Below are 22553 nucleotides of genomic sequence, written 5' to 3'. Positions count from 1 at the left end.
AAACACTGAATTTTTATACACTGATTTTTTAAATACTGATTTTTTTAGACTGAATTGTTATACACTGAAATTGTATACACTGATTTTTTAAGAACTGATTTTTTACAGTGATTTTTTTTGTAACTTTTTTTTTTTTTTTAACAATGAATTTTCAAACACTGGATTTAATACACTCAGTTGTTGAATACTGATTTTTTTTAGACTGAATTTTTATACACCGACATTTTATACACTGAAATTCTAAATACTGATTTTGTTTTTTACAATTAATTTTTAAACACTGCATTTTTAAATACTGATTTGTTTTACACTAATTTAAAAAAAAAAATATTTTTTACAGCGAATTTTTAAACATCGATTTTTTTATATTGAATTTTTATACACTGAATTCTTAAATACAGATTTTTTTTTTTACAATGAAATTTTAAACACTGAATTTTTATACACTCAATTTTTAAATACTGATTTTTTTTTAAACTCAATTTTTAAAGAGTGATTTTTTTACACTGATTTTTTTAGACTAAATTTTCATACACTGAAATTTTAAATACTGATTTTTTTTAAACACTGAATTTTCATACACTCAATTTTAAACACGGATTTATTTTTTTACAATGAAATTTTAAACACTGAATTTTTATACACTGATTTTTTAAATACTGTTTTTTTAGACTGAATTGTTGTACACTGAAATTGTATACACTGATTTTTTAAGAACTGATTTTTTTACAGTGATTTTTTTTTTTACTTTTTTTTTTTTTACAATGAATTTTCAAACACTGGATTTTAATACACTCAGTTTTTGAATACTGATTTTATTTAGACTGAATTTTTATACACTGAAATTCTAAATACTGATTTTTTTTTTACAATTAATTTTTAAACACTGCATTTTTAAATACTGATTTGTTTTACACTAATTTAAAAAAATATATTTTTTACAGCGAATTTTTAAACATCGATTTTTTTATATTGAATTTTTATACACTGAATTCTTAAATACAGATTTTTTTTTTTTACAATGAAATTTTAAACACTGAATTTTTATACACTCAATTTTTAAATACTGATTTTTTTTTAAACTCAATTTTTAAAGAGTGATTTTTTTACACTGATTTTTTTAGACTAAATTTTCATACACTGAAATTTTAAATACTGATTTTTTTTAAACACTGAATTTTCATACACTCAATTTTAAACACGGATTTATTTTTTTACAATGAAATTTTAAACACTGAATTTTTATACACTGATTTTTTAAATACTGATTTTTTTAGACTGAATTGTTATACACTGAAATTGTATACACTGATTTTTTAAGAACTGATTTTTTTTACAGTGATTTTTTTTGTAACTTTTTTTTTTTTTTTAACAATGAATTTTCAAACACTGGATTTAATACACTCAGTTTTTGAATACTGATTTTTTTTAGACTGAATTTTTATACACCGAAATTTTATACACTGAAATTCTAAATACTGATTTTTTTTTCCATCCATCCATTTTCTACCGCTTATTCCCTTTTACAATTAATTTTTAAACACTGCATTTTTAAATACTGATTTGTTTTACACTAATTTAAAAAAATATATTTTTTACAGCGAATTTTTAAACATCGATTTTTTTATATTGAATTTTTATACACTGAATTCTTAAATACAGATTTTTTTTTTTACAATGAAATTTTAAACACTGAATTTTTATACACTCAATTTTTAAATACTGATTTTTTTTTAAACTCAATTTTTAAAGAGTGATTTTTTTACACTGATTTTTTTAGACTAAATTTTCATACACTGAAATTTTAAAAAATGATTTTTTTTTAAACACTGAATTTTTATACACTCAATTTTAAACACGGATTTATTTTTTTTTACAATGAAATTTTAAACACTGAATTTTTATACACTGAATTTTTAAATACTGTTTTTTTTAGACTGAATTGTTATACACTGAAATTGTATACACTGAATTTTTAAATACTGATATTTTTACAGTGATTTTTTTTTTTTACAATGAATTTTCAAACACTTGGATTTTAATACACTCAATTTTTGAATACTGATTTTTTTTAGACTGAATTTTTATACACTGAAATTTTAAATACTGATTTTTTTTTACAATTAATTTTTAAACACTGAATTTTTAAATACCGATTTTTTTACAATGATTTAAAAAAAGTATTTTTACAGGGAATTTTTGTTTTTATTATATTTAATTTTTATACACTAAATTCTTAAAATACAGATTTTTTTTTTTTTTTTTTTTTACAATTAATTTTCAAACACTGGATTTTTATACACTCAATTTTTAAATACTGATTTTTTTAGACTGATTTTCATACACTCAATTCTTAAACACTGATTTTTTATTGATTTTTTACTACTTCCAACTTGCCCAAAGTTCTTTTTTTTTTTAGGGGAAATAATTTAGTTTTCAGGATATTGCCCCTCACACTACTACACTGACTGACACACACTCACCTCGTACACTGACTGACACACACTCACCTCGTACACTGACTGACACACACTCACCTGGTACACTGACTGACACACACTCACCTGGTACACTGACTGACACACACTCACCTCGTACACTGACTGACACACACTCACCTCGTACACTGACTGACACACACTCACCTCGTACACTGACTGACACACACTCACCTCGTACACTGACTGACACACACTCACCTCGTACACTGACTGACACACACTCACCTCGTACACTGACTGACACACACTCACCTCGTACACTGACTGACACACACTCACCTCGTACACTGACTGACACACACTCACCTCGTACACTGACTGACACACACTCACCTCGTACACTGACTGACACACACTCACCTCGTACACTGACTGACACACACTCACCTCGTACACTGACTGACACACACTCACCTCGTACACTGACTGACACACACTCACCTCGTACACTGACTGACACACACTCACCTCGTACACTGACTGACACACACTCACCTCGTACACTGACTGACACACACTCACCTCGTACACTGACTGACACACACTCACCTCGTACACTGACTGACACACACTCACCTCGTACACTGACTGACACACACTCACCTCGTACACTGACTGACACACACTCACCTGGTACACTGACTGACACACACTCACCTCGTACACTGACTGACACACACTCACCTCGTACACTGACTGACACACACTCACCTCGTACACTGACCGACACACACTCACCTCGTACACTGACTGACACACACTCACCTCGTACACTGACTGACACACACTCACCTCGTACACTGACCGACACACACTCACCTCGTACACTGACTGACACACACTCACACACACACACACTCACCTCGTACACTGACTGCAGGAAGACGGGCCGATGGTCGTTCATGTCCAGCACTCGGATGTAGGCCTGCACACACACACACACACACACAAAATGCATGTGTTTAAAAATTCAGTGTCTAAAAAATTATTGTTTAAAAATTCAGTGTAAAAAAAATTCAGGGTTTGAAAAGATTAAGTGTATAAAAATTCAGTGTAAAAAAAATTAAGTGTGTAAAAATTAAGTGTATACAAATTCAGTGTATAAAAATTTAGTGTATAAAAATTCAGAGTTTGAAAAGATTAAGTGTATAAAAATTCAGTGTATAAAAATTCAGTATGTGAAAAGATGAAGTGTATAAAAATGAAGTGTTCAAAATTTTAGTGTATAAAAATTCAGTGTAAAAAAAAATCAGTGTAGAAAAAATTAAGTGTGTAAAAATTAAGTGTATACAAATTAAGTGTATAAAAAATTCAGTTTATAAAAAATTAAGTGTGTAAAAATTAAGTGTATACAAATTTAGTGTATACAAATTTAGTGTATAAAAATTCAGTTTATAAAAATTCAGTGTATAAAAATTCAGTGTTTGAAAAGATTAAGTGTATAAAAATTAAGTGTATAAAAAGTCAGTGTATAAAAATTTAATGTTTAAAAATTCAGTGTATAAAAATTCAGTATGTGAAACGATGAAGTGTATAAAAATGAAGTGTTCAAAATTTTAGTGTATAAAAATTCAGTGTAAAAAAAAATCAGTGTAGAAAAAATTAAGTGTGTAAAAATTAAGTGTATACAAATTCAGTGTATAAAAAATTCAGTTTATAAAAAATTAAGTGTGTAAAAATTAAGTGTATACAAATTCAGTGTATAAAAATTCGGTTTATAAAAATTCAGTGTATAAAAATTCAGTGTTTAAAATTTTAGAGTATAAAAATTCAGTGTAAAAAAAATCAGTGTTTGAAAAAATTAAGTGTTTAAAAATTAAGTGTATACAAATTCAGTGTATAAAAATGTAGTGTTAAAAAATTCAATGAAAAAATTCATTGCATAAAAACTCAAGGTTTGAAAAGATCAAGTGTATAAAAAGTCATGGTATAAAAATGTAGTGTTTAAAAATTCAGTGTATAAAAATTCAGTGTTTGAAAAGATTAAGTGTATAAAAATTAAGTGTTTAAAATTTTAGTGTATAAATATTCAGTGTAAAAAAATCAGTGTAAAAAAAATCTGTGTTTGAAAAAATTAAGTGTGTGAAAATTAAGTGTATACAAATTCAGTGTATAAAAATTTAGTATTTAAAATTCACTGTGAAAAAAATCAGTGTAGAAAAAATTAAGTGTGTAAAAATTAAGTGTACACAAATTCAGTGTATACAAATTCAGTGTATAAAAATTCAGTTTATAAAAATTCAGTGTATAAAAATTAAGTGTTTAAAATTTTAGTGTATAAAAATTAGGTGTAAAAAAAATCAGTGTAGAAAATATTAAGTGTGTAAAAATTAAGTGTATACAAATTCAGTGTATACAAATTCAGTTTATAAAAATTCAGTGTATAAAAATTCGGTTTTTGAAAAGATTAAGTGTATAAAAATTAAGTGTTTAAAATTTTAGTGTATAAAAATTCAGTGTAAAAAAAAAAATCAGTGTAAAAAAATCAGTGTTTGAAAAAAATAAGTGTGTAAAAATTAAGTGTATACAAATTCAGTGTATAAAAATTTAGTGTTATAAAAATTCAGTGTAAAAAAAATCAGGGTTTGAAAAGATTAAGTGTATAAAAAGTCATGGTATAAAAATGTAGTGTTTAAAAATTAAGTGTATAAAAATTCAGAGTTTGAAAAGATTCAGTGTATAAAAATTCAGTGTTTGAAAAGATTAAGTGTAAAAAAAATTAAGTGTATAAATATTCAGTGTTCGAAAAGATTAAGTATATAAAAATTAAGTGTTTAAAATTTTAGTGTATAAAAATTCAGTGTAAAAAAAAATCTGTGTTTGAAAAAATTAAGTGTTTAAAAATTAAGCGTATACAAATTCAGTGTATAAAAATTTAGTATTTAAAATTCAGTGTATAAAAATTCAGTGTTTGAAAAGATTAAGTGTATAAAAATTAAGTGTTCAAAATTTTAGTGTATAAAAATTCAGTGTAAAAAAATCAGTGTAAAAAAAAATCTGTTTGAAAAAATTAAGTGTGTAAAAAATTAAGTGTATACAAATTCAGTGTATAAAAATTTAGTATTTAAAATTCAGTGTATAAAAATTCAGTGCAAAAAAATTAAATGTATAAAAATTCAGTGTTTGAAAAGATTAAGTGTATAAAAATTAAGTGTTTCAAATTTTAGTGTATAAAAATTCAGTGTAAAAAAAAAAATCAGTGTAAAAAAAAATGTGTGTAAAAAAATCAGTGTTTGAAAAAATTAAATGTGTAAAAATTAAGTGTATAAAAATTCAGGGTTTAAAAAGATGAAGTGTACAAAAAGTCAGTGTATAAAAATGTTGTGTTTAAAAATTCAATGTAAAAAAAAATCAGTGTAAAAAAAATAAGTGTTTGAAAAAATTAAGTGTATAAAAATTCAGGGTTTAAAAAGATGAAGTGTATAAAAAGTCAGTGAATAAAAATGTTGTTTAAAAATTCAATGTAAAAAAAAATCAGTGTAAAAAAAATAAGTGTTTGAAAAAATTAAGTGTGTAAAAATTCAGTGTATAAAAATTCAGTGTTTAAAATTTCAGAGTATAAAAATTCAGTGTTTGAAAAGATTAAGTGTATTAAAATTAAGTGTTTAAAATTTTAGTGTATAAAAATTCAGTGAAAAAAAATCAGTGTAAAAAAAAAATCAGTGTAAAAATATCAGTGTTTGAAAAAATTAAATGTGTAAAAATTAAGTGTATAAAAAGTCAGTGTATAAAAATTCAGTGTAAAAAAAATTCAGGGTTTGAAATGATTAAGTGTATGAAATTTAAGCGTATAAAAAGTCAGGTGTAAAAAAAATTCAGTGCTAAAGAAGTCAGTGTAAAAAAAATCTGTGTTGAAAAAATTAAGTCTTTAAAAATTCAGTGTAAAAAAATTCATTGGTGAGGCAAATAGTTCTGATGTCAGTGCGTCAAAGAAAAGGAAAGTGACGTGAACCCTAACACTTGCATTACTACTATGTGTACTGTACATGACGGCGACCTCTGACCTGCACGGTGGCACTGTGGTGGCCGTCAGTGACCTGCACGGTCAGGTTGTAGTTGGAGCGCCGGGCGGCGTCCAGGCGGCGAGCGATGTTGATGGTTCCGGAGTTCCTCTGGATGTCAAAGTCCTTCTCCTCGTCGCCGCCTGCAGGAGGAAGACAAGCCACAACCTCAAACACTGCGTGCGGCGTGGAACGGGACGCGGGTTCTAAGGGGAGAACGTCACACACATGCTACTTTTGGTTCCATTCATGCCGGACTCTAATGATGCTAATGCTAACGCAGCACATGACCACGACCATGAGCGACATCTCGCATTTTTTTTTCACATTTGAGAGCCAGTCTAACATTTTGTTGCGCCCTACAAAGTGTTGCTACTGTAAGTTATGTGCGTAGTAAACACCAGCATCTCAGTGGTACTTTTGGAGGGCTTTTACATAGCTAATGCTAATCAGTAGCATGTACATGGCATGTCCAACTTACATTAGCCACGAGCTAACGCATTTTGAAAAGCGTAGCCTTTACTTTTGAGTGCTTTCTATCTAGCTAATTTCGTACTTTGTAACCAAATAATCACAGATTTCGTCACTTAGCTTTTCCAGCATAATATATTAGTTTGTTTTGATGAAAGAGTTGAATGTAATTAAATACAACAAGGAAGTAGTTTCAATAGTGCCTTGATATCAACCATTAAAAAATATACATGTGATCAGTATCGGCCGATGGATGACCTGTATCGTCAGGATGCAACCCTGACTGATATTTACTGGTGAAAGTCTATTTGTGCATAAATGTGTAATATTGACGTTAGGGACTCCCTACAAAAAAAGAGCCTGAGGCGTGTTGTCATGGCGATGACAAGTGACCCCTGAGCGGCGAGTGCTAACGTGTATCCAAATAAAAGAGGCCTGCAGGAATGTTCTAGATGCTCTCGCTCCCTCGGTGGCTTCCATTCATCACCTGCAGCTCCTGTTTGTTTGTTGTCTCTGCCTCCTCTTCATCACCTGCAGCTCCTGTTTGTTTGTTGTCTATGCCTCCTCTTCATCACCTGCAGCTCCTGTTTGTTTGTTGTCTCCACCTCCTCTTCATCACCTGCAGCTCCTGTTTGTATGTTGTCTCCGCCTCCTCTTCATCACCTGCAGCTCCTGTTTGTTTGTTGTCTCCGCCTCCTCTTCATCACCTGCAGCTCCTGTTTGTATGTTGTCTCTGCCTCCTCTTCATCACCTGCAGCTCCTGTTTGTTTGTTGTCTATGCCTCCTCTTCATCACCTGCAGCTCCTGTTTGTTTGTTGTCTCCGCCTCCTCTTCATCACCTGCAGCTCCTATTTGTATGTTGTCTCCGCCTCCTCTTCATCACCTGCAGCTCCTGTTTGTTTGTTGTCTCCGCCTCCTCTTCATCACCTGCAGCTCCTGTTTGTTTATTGTCTCCGCCTCCTCTTCATCGCCTGCAGCTCCTGTTTGTTTGTTGTCTCCGCCTCCTCTTCATCACCTGCAGCTCCTGTTTGTTTGTTGTCTCCGCCTCCTCTTCATCACCTGCAGCTCCTGTTTGTTTGTTGTCTCCGCCTCCTCTTCATCACCTGCAGCTCCTGTTTGTTTGTTGTCTCCGCCTCCTCTTCATCACCTGCAGCTTCCATTTGTATGTTGTCTCTGCCTCCTCTTCATCACCTGCAGCTCCTGTTTGTTTGTTATCTCCGCCTCCTCTTCATCACCTGCAGCTCCTATTTGTATGTTGTCTCTGCCTCCTCTTCATCACCTGCAGCTCCTGTTTGTTTGTTGTCTCCGCCTCCTCTTCATCACCTGCAGCTCCTGTTTGTTTGTTGTCTACGCCTCCTCTTCATCACCTGCAGCTCCTATTTGTTTGTTGTCTCCGCCTCCTCTTCATCACCAGCAGCTCCTGTTTGTTTGTTGTCTATGCCTCCTCTTCATCACCTGCAGCTCCTATTTGTTTGTTGTCTCCACCTCCTCTTCATCACCTGCAGCTCCTGTTTGTTTGTTGTCTCCATCTCCTCTTCATCACCTGCAGCTCCTGTTTGTTTGTTGTCTCCGCCTCCTCTTCATCACCAGCAGCTCCTGTTTGTTTGTTGTCTATGCCTCCTCTTCATCACCTGCAGCTCCTGTTTGTTTGTTGTCTCCGCCTCCTCTTCATCACCTGCAGCTCCTGTTTGTTTGTTGTCTGCGCCTCCTCTTCATCACATGCAGCTCCTGTTTGTTTGTTGTCTCCGCCTCCTCTTCATCACCTGCAGCTCCTGTTTATGTTTACCTCCCACAAGTCTTTCTTTAATACTAGCATGCTAGCTTTTTAGCTCATTTAGCAGAAATATGCCAATGAAATACTTCATTTCACGTGGGCTAAGTGTTAGCATGCTAAAGTTAGCACACTATCTTTGTTTTCGCTCCTTTCCAAGGCATACACCTAAGGGTCATATATTGTGTAACTTGACGCTAATGTTAGCATGCTAGCTTTTGAGCTCATTTTCTAGGTGTACATCTCAGATTTATTTTTATTTTAACATAGGCTAAATTTCAGGATGCTAACAATAGCATGCTTGCCTTTTCCGCTCATTTTGCAGCCATACACACAAATGTCATATAGTGTGTAAATCGACTATATCTTGCCAGCACAGTAATGTTAGCATGCTAGATTTTGCGCTAACATTGCAGGTACACGCAGAAAAATATTTTGTTACTTTAAAAAGGCTAAGTGTTGGCAAAATCCTATTTTTCAGGTTTTTTTGTTTTTGATTGAAACTTTTATTAGTAGATTGCACAGTACAGTACATATTCCGTACAATTGACCACGAAATGGTAACTTTCTAACCTCACTAATGCCTTGCATCGTCTATATTAGATATATAACAACGGGCGGGTGTGGTTTTGATTAAATGTTAGTTCGGGTGGATGCGGATGGTTGACGACTTTTGTGATGCGGTTGCGGATGAAATAATTGCCTATCCGCGCATCTCTAATGTCTACTTTGACGTTGGAGTCTGCAATAAAGCTTGGTGATATATATATACATACATATATATATATATATATATATATATATATATATATATACATACACATATACACATATATATATATATATATATATATATATATATATATATATATATATACACACACACACACACACACACACACACACACACACATATATATATATATATATATATATATATATATATATATATATATATATATATATATATATATATATATATATATATATATACAAAAACATACATACATATGGTTTTTTGTTTTGTTTTTTTATGGGGCGGTATAGCTCGGCTTTTTATAGAAAAACATATTTACCTTGAAAATCATTTTTAACCTTGAAAAAAAAAATTTACCGTGAAAATTTTTTTTTACCTTGAAAATCATTTCTTACCTTGAAAATCATTTTTTACATTGAAAAAAAAATTTAACCTTGAAAAACATTTTTTACCTTGAAAAAAAAATTTAACCTTGAAAAAAAAAATTTACCTTGAAAATATTTTTTTACCTTGAAAATCATTTTTTACCTTGAAAATCATTTTTAACCTTGAAAAAAAAATGTTACCTTGAAAAAATTTTTTACCTTGAAAATAATTTTTTACCCTGAAAATCATTTTTAACCTTGAAAAAAAAATTTTACCTTGAAAATTTTTTTTTACCTTGAAAATCATTTTTTACCTTGAAAACATTTTTTACTTTGAAAAATTTTTTTTACCTTAAAATGTTTTTTTACCTTGAAAATCATTTTTTACCTTGAAAAACATTTTTTATCTTGAAAAAAAAAAATTACCTTGAAAATCATTTTTTACCTTGAAAATCATTTTTAACCTTGAAAAAAAAAATTTACCTTGAAAAATTTTTTTTACCTTGAAAATCATTTTTTACCTTGAAAAAAAATGTTACCTTAAAATTTTTTTTTACCTTGAAAATCATTTTTAACCTTGAAAAAAAAAATTTACCTTGAAAATTTTTTTTTACCTTGAAAATAATTTCTTACCTTGAAAATCATTTTTTACATTGAAAAAAAAATGTAACCTTGAAAAACATTTTTTACCTTGAAAAAAAAATGTACCTTGAAAATATTTTTTTACCTTGAAAATCATTTTTTACCTTGAAAATCATTTTTAACCTTGAAAAAAAAATGTTACCTTGAAAAATTTTTTTACCTTGAAAATAATTTTTTACCCTGAAAATCATTTTTAACCTTGAAAAAAAAAATTTACCTTGAAAATTTTTTTTTACCTTGAAAATCATTTTTTACCTTGAAAACATTTTTTTTACCTTGAAAATCATTTTTTACCTTGAAAAAATTTTTTACTTTGAAAAATTTTTTTTACCTTAAAATGTTTTTTTACCTTGAAAATCATTTTTTACCTTGAAAAACATTTTTTATCTTGAAAAAAAAAAATTACCTTGAAAATCATTTTTTACCTTGAAAATCATTTTTAACCTTGAAAAAAAAAATTTACCTTGAAAAATTTTTTTTACCTTGAAAATCATTTTTTACCTTGAAAAAAAATGTTACCTTAAAAATTTTTTTTACCTTGAAAATCATTTTTAACCTTGAAAAAAAAAATTTACCTTGAAAATTTTTTTTACCTTGAAAATAATTTCTTACCTTGAAAATCATTTTTTACATTGAAAAAAAAATGTAACCTTGAAAAACATTTTTTACCTTGAAAAAAAAATGTAACCTTGAAAAAAAAAATGTACCTTGAAAATATTGTTTTACCTTGAAAATCATTTTTTACCTTGAAAATCATTTTTAACCTTGAAAAAAAAATGTTACCTTGAAAATTTTTTTTACCTTGAAAATCATTTTTTACCCTGAAAATCATTTTTAACCTTGAAAAAAAAAATTTACCTTGAAAAATTTTTTTTACCTTGAAAATCATTTTTTACCTTGAAAATGTGTTTTACTTTGAAACATTTTTTTTACCTTAAAAATTTTTTTTTACCTTGAAAATCATTTTTTACCTTGAAAATTATTTTTTACCTTGAAAAAAAAAAAATACCTTGAAAATCATTTTTTACCTTGAAAATCATTTTTAACCTTGAAAAAATTTTTTTACCTTGAAAATTTTTTTTTACCTTGAAAATCATTTTTTACCTTGAAAAAAAATTTTACCTTGAAAATTTTTTTTTACCTTAAAAAATTTTTTAACCTTGAAAATCATTTTTAACCTTGAAAATCATTTTTTACCTTGAAAATCATTTTTAACCTTGAAAAAAAAATTTTACCTTGAAAAATTTTTTTTACCTTGAAAATCATTTTTTACCTTGAAAATCATCAAGTTGCGGCCGTGTCAGCAACTTGAGGGTTGCAGGTTCGATCCCCGCTTCCGCCATCCTAGTCACTGCCGTTGTGTCCTTGGGCAAGACACTTGACCCACCTGCTCCCAGTGCCACCCACACTGCTTTAAATGGAACTTACATATTGCCTTTCACTTTGTAAAGCGCTTTGAGTCACTTGAGAAAAAGCGCTATAATAAATGTAATTCACTTCACTTATCAATTCTATGTATATTTGTTCCTTATAAAAATTTCAATAAATAATACTTAAAAAAATAAAAAATACAACTGCTTCATACAAATACAAAAACCAATAAATATTAGATTTAATTTAAAAAAAAAAAAAAATGTTTCGTACAAATAACAAAATGGAAAAAATAGTCAAGAATGCTTCAAGCCACACACCCTACTACTTATCCCCTTTTCTGAAATCCAAACTGGATCCCGACATGTATGTGCGCACTAAATGGTGAAGTGTGCTGATCAACCAAACAAGTCACAAAGGACGGTGAGGACTGACCAGCAGGGGAAGTGGAGAAGGTCAAGCACAGCGAACAAGTCCGAGCACACGCTGCCTCTCCTGTCATTCTTTCCCCAAGTCCAGCACTAACCTTCCCTCCCTCCTTGCAATGTTTTCTCCCATGTTTTGTCCCCAGAAAAGCCAAAGCTGGGAAGACGTCACAGGGAGGAGGATGCATAAGTGCATAACTGTGGTGATCTGGCAGGTGATGAGAGGCGGAATGCTGCTGATTTATCTCCACTGACCAACAACACCCGGTTGACCCCTCCCTCCTCCCTCCTCTTCATCCATCACACTCACTATATCATAACAGTCATCTATCACCTTTGTCCACCTATTTCATAGAGGAATGTAGTTCATCATAGAACTACCACCCAATGTGATTCATTAAGTATTGATTTTGAATCCAGAATCGATTTGAACTGAATCGTTACCCCCAATAATTGAATCATGTGGTGCCCTAAGATTTACAGCCCTATTTCATGGAGGAATGTAGTTCATTATAGAACTGTCACCCAATGTTATTAAAAATATTGATTTTGAATCCAGAATCGTTTTAAATCGATTCTGAATTAAATCGTTACCCCCAAGAATCGAATGGAATCGTGTGGTGCTCAAAGATTCACAACACTATTAATAAGTCACATTTTGTTCATTGTCAACTCAAAATTATTCACGATTAATCGCAGTTAGATATCATTTTTCATCATTATTAAGTAGGGGAGTCAACAACAAAAAATAAAACATTTCGAATGAATCGCGATTCTTTCTTAATTGATTAAAAACATTTTTTTTAAATAAATGAATAAATAAATCTCTCCTTTCCAGCCACTTTTTTAAATGTTTGCGTATAATTTTATTAAACAAAAGCAGTTTTCTTTGAAGTAATATAGAAATGTATCACAGCTGTTTACCTATTTTATGGAGGAATGTAGTTCATCATAGAACTGTCATCCAATGTTATTAAAAAGTATTGATTTTAAATCCAGAATCTATTCTGAATGGAATCGTTACCCCCAAGAATGGAATCGTGTGGTGCCCAAAGATTCACAGTACTATTAATAAGTCACATTTTGTTCATCGTCAACTCAAAAATAATCGCGATTAATCGCAGTTAGATATAATTTTTCATCATTATTAAATAGGGGTGTCAAAAAAAAAAAAAGAAAAGAATTAATCGCGATTATTTCTTAATCGATTTTAAATGAATAAATAAATCTTTCCTTTCCAGACACTTTTTAAAAATGTTTGCGCATAATTTTATTAAACAAAAGCAGTTTTATTTGAAGTAATATAGAAATGTATCACAGCTGTTTACCTATTTTATGGAGGAATGTAGTTAATTATAGAACTGTCATCCAATGTGATTAAGAAAGTATTGATTTTGAATCCACAATCGTTTTAAATCGAGAATCGATTCTGAATTGAAAAAATAATCGCGATTAATCGCAGCTAGGTATAATTTTGCATCATTATTAAGTAGGGGTGTCCAGAAAGAAAAAAAAAATAATAATAAATCACAATTCTTTCTTAATCGATGAAAAAAAATAAAAAAAATAAAAAATGTAATTTTAAATGAATAAATAAATCTCTCCTTTCCAGCCACTTTTTAAAATTTTAATAAACAAAAGCAGTTTTCTTTGAAGTAATATGGAAATGTATCACAGCTGTTTATCTATTTTATGGAGGAATGTAGTTCATCATAGAACTGTCATCCAATGTTATTAAAAAGTATTGATTTTGAATCCAGAATCATTTTAAATCGATTCTGAATTGAATCGTTACCCCTAATAATGGAATCGTGTAGTGCCCAAAGATTCACAGCCCTATTAATAAGTCACATTTTGTTCATGGTCAAGTCAAAATTAATCGCGATTAATCGCAGTTAGATATAATTTTTCATCATTATTAAGTAGGGGTGTCAAAAAAAAAATCAAAAAAAAAAAAATCTAATGAATCGCGATTCTTTCTTAGTCGATAAAAAATAAAACATTTGATTTTAAATGAATCTCTCCTTTTCATCCACTTTTTTAAATGTTTGCGTAAAAACTTATTAAACAAAATCAGTTTTCTTTGAAGTAATATAGAAATTTATCAGAGCTGTTTATCTATTTTATGGAGGAATGTAGTTCATCATAGAACTGTCATCCAATGTTATTAAAAAGTATTGATTTTAAATCAGGAATCGATTCTGAATTAAATCGTTACCCCCAAGAATCGAATGGAATCGTGCGGTGCCCAAAGATTCACAGCCCTATTAATAAGTCACATTTTGTTCATGGTCAAGTCAAAATTAATCGCGATTAATCGCAGTTAGATATAATTTTTCATCATTAAGTAGGGGTGTCAAAAAAAAATCAAAAAAAAAAAAAAAAAATCGAATGAATCGCGATTCTTTCTTAATCGATAAAAAAATAAAACATTTTATTTTAAATGAATAAATTAATCTCTCCTTTTCAGCCACTTTTTTAAATGTCTGCGTAAAAACTTATTAAACAAAATCAGTTTTCTTTGAAGTAATATAGAAATTTATCAGAACTGTTTATTTATTTTATGGAGGAATGTAGTTAATCATAGAACTGTCATCCAATGTTGTTAAAAAAGTATTGATTTTAAATCAGGAATCGATTCTGAATTAAATCGTTACCCCCAAGAATCGAATGGAATCGTGTGGTGCCCAAAGATTCACAGCACTATTAATAAGTCACATTTTGTTCATGGTCAACTCAAAAATAATCACGATTAATTGAAGTTAGATATAATTTTTCATCATTATTAAGTAGGGGTGTCAACAACAACAACAACAAACAAATTCGAATGAATCGCGATTCTTTCTTAATCAATTAAAAAAAAAAAAAGAATAAATAAATCTCTTCTTTCCAGCCACTTTTTAAAAATGTTTGCGTATAATTTTATTAAACAAAAGCAGTTTTATTTGAAGTAATATAGAAATGTATCACAGCTGTTTACCTATTTTATGTAGGAATGTAGTTCATCATAGAACTGTCATCCAATGTTGTTAAAAAAGTATTGATTTTAAATCAGGAATCGATTCTGAATTAAATCGTTACCCCCAAGAATAGAATGGAATCGTGTGGTGCCCAAAGATTCACAGCACTATTAATAAGTCACATTTTGTTCATGGTCAACTCAAAAATAATCACGATTAATCGAAGTTAGATATAATTTTTCATCATTATTAAGTAGGGGTGTCAACAACAACAACAACAAACAAATTCGAATGAATCGCGATTCTTTCTTAATCAATTAAAAAAAAAAAAGAATAAATAAATCTCTTCTTTCCAGCCACTTTTTAAAAATGTTTGCGTATAATTTTATTAAACAAAAGCAGTTTTCTTTGAAGTAATATAGAAATGTATCACAGCTGTTTACCTATTTTATGTAGGAATGTAGTTCATCATAGAACTGTCATCCAATGTGATTAAGAAAGTATTGATTTTGAATCCAGAATCGTTTTAAATCGAGAATCGATTCTGAATTGAAAAATAATCGCGATTAATCGCAGCTAGGTATAATTTTGCATCATTATTAAGTAGGGGTGTCCAGAAAAAAAAAATAATAATAATAAATCGCAATTCTTTCTTAATCAATACAATTTTTTTTTTTTTAATGTAATTTTAAATGAATAATTAAATCTCTCCTTTCCAGCCACTTTTTAAAATGTTTGCGTATAATTTTATTAAACAAAAGCAGTTTTCTTTGAAGTAATATAAAAATGTATCACAGCTGTTTATCTATTTTATGTAGGAATGTAGTTCATCATAGAACTGTCATCCAATGTTATTAAAAAGTATTGATTTTCAATCGAGAATCATTTTAAATCGATTCTGAATTGAATCGTTACCCCCAATAATGGAATCGTGTGGTGCCCAAAGATTCACAGCCCGATTAATAAGTCACATTTTGTTCATGGTCAAGTCAAAATTAATCGCGATTAATCGCAGTTAGATATAATTTTTCATCATTAAATAGGAGTGTCAAAAAAAAAACCAAAAAATAAAAATAAATAGAATGAATCGCGATTCTTTCTTAATCGATAAAAAAATAAAACATTTGATTTTAAATGAATAAATGAATCTCTCCTTTTCAGCCACTTTTTTAAATGTTTGCGTAAAAACTTATTAAACAAAATCAGTTTTCTTTGAAGTAATATAGAAATTTATCAGAACTGTTTATTTATTTTATGGAGAAATGTAGTTCATCATAGAACTGTCATCCAATGTTGTTAAAAAGTATTGATTTTAAATCAGGAATCGATTCTGAATTAAATCGTTACCCCCAAGAATCGAATGGAATCGTGTGGTGCCCAAAGATTCACAGCACTATTAATAAGTCACATTTTGTTCATGGTCAACTCAAAAATAATCGCGATTAATCGCAGTTAGATATCATTTTTCATCATTATTAAGTAGGGGTGTCAAAAAAAAAAAAAATCAAAAAAAAAATCGAATGAATCGCGATTCTTTCTTAATCGATAAAAAAATAAAACATTTGATTTTAAATGAATAAATGAATCTCTCCTTTTCAGCCACTTTTTTAAATGTTTGCGTAAAAACTTATTAAACAAAATCAGTTTTCTTTGAAGTAATATAGAAATTTATCAGAGCTGTTTATTTATTTTATGGAGGAATGTAGTTCATCATAGAACTGTCATCCAATGTTATTAAAAAGTATTGATTTTAAATCCAGAATCTATTCTGAATTGAATCGTTACCCCCAAGAATAGAATGGAATCGTGTGGTGCCCAAAGATTCACAGCCCTATTAATAAGTCACATTTTGTTCATGGTCAACTCAAAAATAATCGTGATTAATCGCAGTTAGATATAATTTTTCATCATTATTAAGTAGGGGTGTCAACAACAACAACAACAAAAAAATCGAATGAATCGCGATTCTTTCTTAATCGATAAAAAAATAAAACATTTGATTTTAAATGAATAAATTAATCTCTCCTTTTCAGCCACTTTTTTAAATGTTTGTGTAAAAACGTATTAAACAAAATCAGTTTTCTTTGAAGTAATATAGAAATGTATCACAGCTGTTTATCTATTTTATGGAGGAATGTAGTTCATCATAGAACTGTCATCCAATGTTATTAAAAAGTATTGATTTTAAATCCGGAATCGATTCTGAATTAAATCGTTACCCCCAAGAATAGAATGGAATCGTGTGGTGCCCAAAGATTCACAGCACTATTAATAAGTCACATTTTGTTCATGGTCAAGTCAAAAATAATCGCGATTAATCGCAGTTAGATATAATTTTTCATCATTATTAAGTAGGGGTGTCAACAACAACAACAACAACAAAATTCGAATGAATCGCGATTCTTTCTTAATCGATAAAAAAAAAAAAAAAAAAAAAAAAAAAGATTTTAAATGAATAAATAAATCTCTCCTTTCCAGCCACTTTTTAAAATGTTTGCGTATAATTTTATTAAACAAAAGCAGTTTTCTTTGAAGTAATATAGAAATGTATCACAGCTGTTTACCTATTTTATGTAGGAATGTAGTTATTCATAGAACTGTCACCCAAAGTGATTAAGAAAGTATTGATTTTGAATCCAGAATCCTTTTTAATCGAGAATCGATTCTGAATGGAATCGTTACCCCCAAGAATGGAATCGTGCGGTGCCCAAAGATTCACAGCCCTATTAATAAGTCACATTTTGTTCATAGTCAACTCAAAAATAATCGCGATTAATCGCAGCTTGGTATAATTTTGCATCATTATTAAGTAGGGGTGTCCAGAAAAAAAATAATAATAATAATAAATCGCAATTCTTTCTTAATCGATAAAAAAAAAAAAAAATTAAAACATTTAAAAAAATGTAATTTTAAATGAATAAATAAATCTTTCCTTTCCAGCCACTTTTTTAAAAAATGTTTGCGTATAATTTTATTAAACAAAAGCGTTTTTTTTTTTAAAGTAATATAGAAATGTATCACAGCTGTTTACCTATTTTATGTAGGAATGTAGTTATTCATAGAACTGTCACCCAATGTGATTAAGAAAGTATTGATTTTGAATCCAGAATCGTTTTAAATCGAGAATCGATTCTGAATTGAATCGTTACCCCCAAGAATGGAATCGTGTAGTGCCCAAAGATTCACAGCCCTAATAATAAGTCACATTTTGTTCATAGTCCACTCAAAAATAATCGCGATTAATCGCAGCTAGGTATAATTTTGAATCATTATTAAGTAGGGGTGTCCAGAAAAAAATAATAATAATAATAAATCGCAATTCTTTCTTAATCGATTAAAAAAAAAAAGAAAAAAAAAAAGATTTTAAATGAATAAATAAATCTCTCCTTTCCAGCCACTTTTTAAAAATGTTTGCGTATAATTTTATTAAACAAAATCAGTTTTATTTGAAGTAATATAGAAATGTATCACAGCTGTTTATCTATTTTATGGAGGAATGTAGTTCATCATAGAACTGTCATCCAATGTTATTAAAAAGTATTGATTTGAATCCAGAATCTATTCTGAATTGAATCGTTACCCCCAAGAATCGAATGGAATCGTGTGGTGCCCAAAGATTCACAGCCCTATTAATAAGTCACATTTTGTTCATAGTAAACTCAAAATTAATCGTGATTAATCAGTTACATATTTTAGATAATTTTTCATCATTATTAAGTAGGGGTGTCAACAACAACAATTTTTTTTATTTTTTTCGAATGAATCGCGATTATTTCTTAATTGATTAAAACAAAAACAAAAAATCAATTTTAAATAAATAAATAAATACATCTCTCCTTTGATTTTGAATCCAGAATGGTTTTAAATCGAGAATCAATTAAATAGTTACCCCCGAGAATCGAATTGAATCGTTTTAAACTTTATGCTACCATAATTGGACGAATAGTTTACTTTAATGAAATGTTTTTTTTAAACATTATGCTTTTTTTTTGCTTTTTTTTTAAACAGCTCAACACAAACCAAACATGCACACACTTTTAATGAGAATAAAACATATTTTAAAAAGTTGCAGTGCATGTATGAATACATCATTTGTATTCCTGCTGTAGGAGCACTTGCATTCAGAGGAGGAGGTACACTTCCATGTGCAGATACCAGTTTCATGTTTCCATTACACCCACCCCACTAAACCTCACTCGAATCTGGGTCACAGCACCACTATAACCCGCCTGGTTCAGTACCTGACACCCGTTACACCAACCCCCCTAAACCTCACTCAAATCCGGGTCACGGCACCACTATATCCACACAACCTTTCCCATTCATGGTGCAAACTGCAAGTAACACAGAAAGTGGGTATTTAAATACATGTCCAAGCACCATACATCATTCCAAAATTACACACCATTTCAATCCACCACAATGCATGATGGGAAAAATGCACTTGAGGCCGTCGAGCGGGCGGTACGTGCAGCACCTTGTGCTTACCTACGATGCGGAACCACCGCAGCCGGTACGTCTCGGTGGTGATGATGCCCACCATGTGCGTGACGGGCTCCGTCTCCATGACGGCAAAGGTAAAGTGGGGCTCGTCAAAGGTGATGTGGTCGGCGGGGGAAGGCGGGGGCTCCACCCACTCCACGTCTAGCCTGGCGGTGGACCACTGCGGCGGGCTGCCCTGGTCCGTGGCTTTCACCTGGGGGGGCCACAGGTGTTTGATTGAAATGTGGTAAGGCAGGTAGGGTCAAAGGTACGGGTTACTAAATGATGCTAACAAGCTAGCGATAGCAAATGCAAAGAAAGGTGACGTTGATGCAGGGAGAACTTTTACCTTTACCTGTCCTTCTAGTCAAAAACTAACACATGAGAACTTGTACCTGTCCTTCTAGTCAAATACTAACACATGAGAACTTGTACCTGTCCTTCTAGTCAAGTACTAACACATGAGAACTTTTACCTGTCCTTCTAGTCAAGTACTAACACATGAGAACTTGTACCTGTCCTTCTAGTCAAATACTAACACATTTTAAATATTGATAAGCTCATTACCAAGTCATCTTGTGGTAGTTTCTCCTGATTGTTGCGTCCTACCTTCTCCCCTCATTGTCTGCAGACATGCTCAAAATGAAGAGGGCGACTTTTGAATGACTTTTCAGTTTTGAGGGAGCAGAGAGGCTGTTTGATGTTTGTTTGATGTTCCACAAAAGTTTTTATGCTGCTGCCTTTTTCTTTTTTTTCTCTGGCTTCCTCGCTCCTTCCCACAAAGAGCCAGGATGAAAAGGAGCGGGAACATTTGCCAGTCTTTGAGGACGAGTCATTTACACTCTTTGGCCAACTTTTAGTCTGCTTAACATATCCGATTATTCCAATGAAAAGTTGGCGTGCGCGGCTGTAGGCGACTACTTTTCAGCTTCTGTTTGCTTAATGACATGCTAATGAGCACGTTAGCATAAAAGCTAGCTCAAAATGTGCAGGAGACTGATCATTTGGACACTCTTACACGGAATGACTAACTCCATTACACCCACACCCCTAAACCTCACTCGAATCCGGGTCACGGCACCACTATAACCCGCCTGGTTCAGTCCCTGACCTCCGTTACCCCTCCGCCCCTAAACCGCACTCTAATCCGGGTCACGGCACCACTATAACCCACCTGGTTCAGTCCCTGACCTCCGTTACACCCCCCCGCCCCCAAACCTCACTCGAATCCGGGTCACGGCAGCACTATAACCCGCCTGGTTCAGTCCCTGACCTACGTTACCCCAACCCTTTAAACCTCACTCGAATCCAGGTCATGGCACCACTATAACAAGCCTGGTTCAGTCCCTGACCTCCGTTACACACACCCCCAAACCTCACTCGAATCAGGGTCACGGCACCAATAGAACCCACCTAGTTCAGTCCCTGACCTCCGTTACCCCTCCGCCCCTAAACCACACTCTAATCCGGGTCACGGCACCACTATAACCCGCCTGGTTCAGTCCCTGACCTCCGTTACCCCTCCGTCCCCAAACCTCACTCGAATCCGGGTCACGGCACCATTAGAACCCGCCTGGTTCAGTCTCTGACCTCCGTTACACCTAAGCCCCTAAACCTCACTCGAATCCAGGTCACGGCACTACTAAAACCCGCCTGGTTCAGTCCCTGACCTCCGTTACACCCCCCCAAACCTCACTCGAATCCGGGTCACGGCAGCACTATAATCCACCTAATTCAGTCCCTGACCTCCGTTACACCCCAACCCTTTAAACCTCACTCGAATCCGGGTCACGGCACCACTATAACCCGCCTGGTTCAGTCTCTGACCTCCGTTACACCTAAGCCCCTAAACCTCACTCGAGTCCAAGTCACGGCACTATTAAAACCCGCCTGGTTCAGTCCCTGACCTCCGTTACACCTCCGCCCCTAAACCTCACTCGAATCCGGGTCACGGCACCACTATAACCCACCTGGTTCAGTCCCTGACCTCTGTTACACCCCCCCCCCTCCCCCCCCACCCCCCAAACCACACTCGAATCCGGGTCACGGCACCATTATAACCCGCCTGGTTCAGTCTCTGAACTCAGTTACCCCCAACCTCTTAAACCTCACTCGAATCCGGGTCATTGCACCACTATAACCCGCCGGGTTCTGTCTCTGACCTCCGTTACACCACCGCCCCTAAACCTGTCTCTGACCTCCGTTACACCTAAGCCCCTAAACCTCACTCGAATCCAGGTCACGGCACTACTAAAACCCGCCTGGTTCAGTCCCTGACCTCCGTTACACCCACCCCCCTAAACCTCACTCGACTCCGGGTCACGGCAGCACTATAACCCGCCTAATTTAGTCCCTGACCTACGTTACCCCCAACCCTTTAAACCTCACTCGAATCCAGGTCATGGCACCATCAGAACCCGCCTGGTTCAGTCTCTGAACTCAGTTACCCCCAACCTCTTAAACCTCACTCGAATCCGGGTCACGGCACCACTATAACCCGCCGGGTTCTGTCTCTGACCTCCGTTACACCTAAGCCCCTAAAATTCACTCGAATCCAGGTCACGGCACTACTAAAACCCGCCTGGTTCAGTCCCTGACCTCCGTTACCCCCAACCCTTTAAACCTCACTCGAATCCAGGTCACGGCACCATCAGAACCCGCCTGGTTCAGTCTCTGAACTCAGTTACCCCCAACCTCTTAAACCTCACTCGAATCAGGGTCACGGCACCACTATAACCCGCCGGGTTCTGTCTCTGACCTCCGTTACACCTAAGCCCCTAAAATTCACTCGAATCCAGGTCACGGCA

General features: G+C 32.5%; 1 protein-coding gene across 1 annotated transcript in view; it reads right to left on the bottom strand.

Annotated features, from left to right (window-relative positions):
* fat2 (FAT atypical cadherin 2) overlaps positions 1 to 22553 on the bottom strand; it is a 232208-nt gene that overhangs the window by 131454 nt on the left and 78201 nt on the right. The window contains exons 6-8 of the mRNA XM_061976515.2: positions 19753 to 19960; positions 6506 to 6645; positions 3364 to 3426 (exon numbers count right to left, since the gene is read on the bottom strand). Coding sequence (XP_061832499.1) covers positions 3364 to 3426; positions 6506 to 6645; positions 19753 to 19960 — 411 coding nt within the window. The remainder of the gene's footprint in view (positions 1 to 3363; positions 3427 to 6505; positions 6646 to 19752; positions 19961 to 22553) is intronic.

This window comes from Nerophis lumbriciformis, linkage group LG16 (genome assembly GCF_033978685.3).
Source record: "Nerophis lumbriciformis linkage group LG16, RoL_Nlum_v2.1, whole genome shotgun sequence".
Taxonomy (NCBI): Eukaryota; Metazoa; Chordata; class Actinopteri; order Syngnathiformes; family Syngnathidae; genus Nerophis; species Nerophis lumbriciformis.
This window is presented reverse-complemented; position numbering and strand designations above follow the sequence as displayed.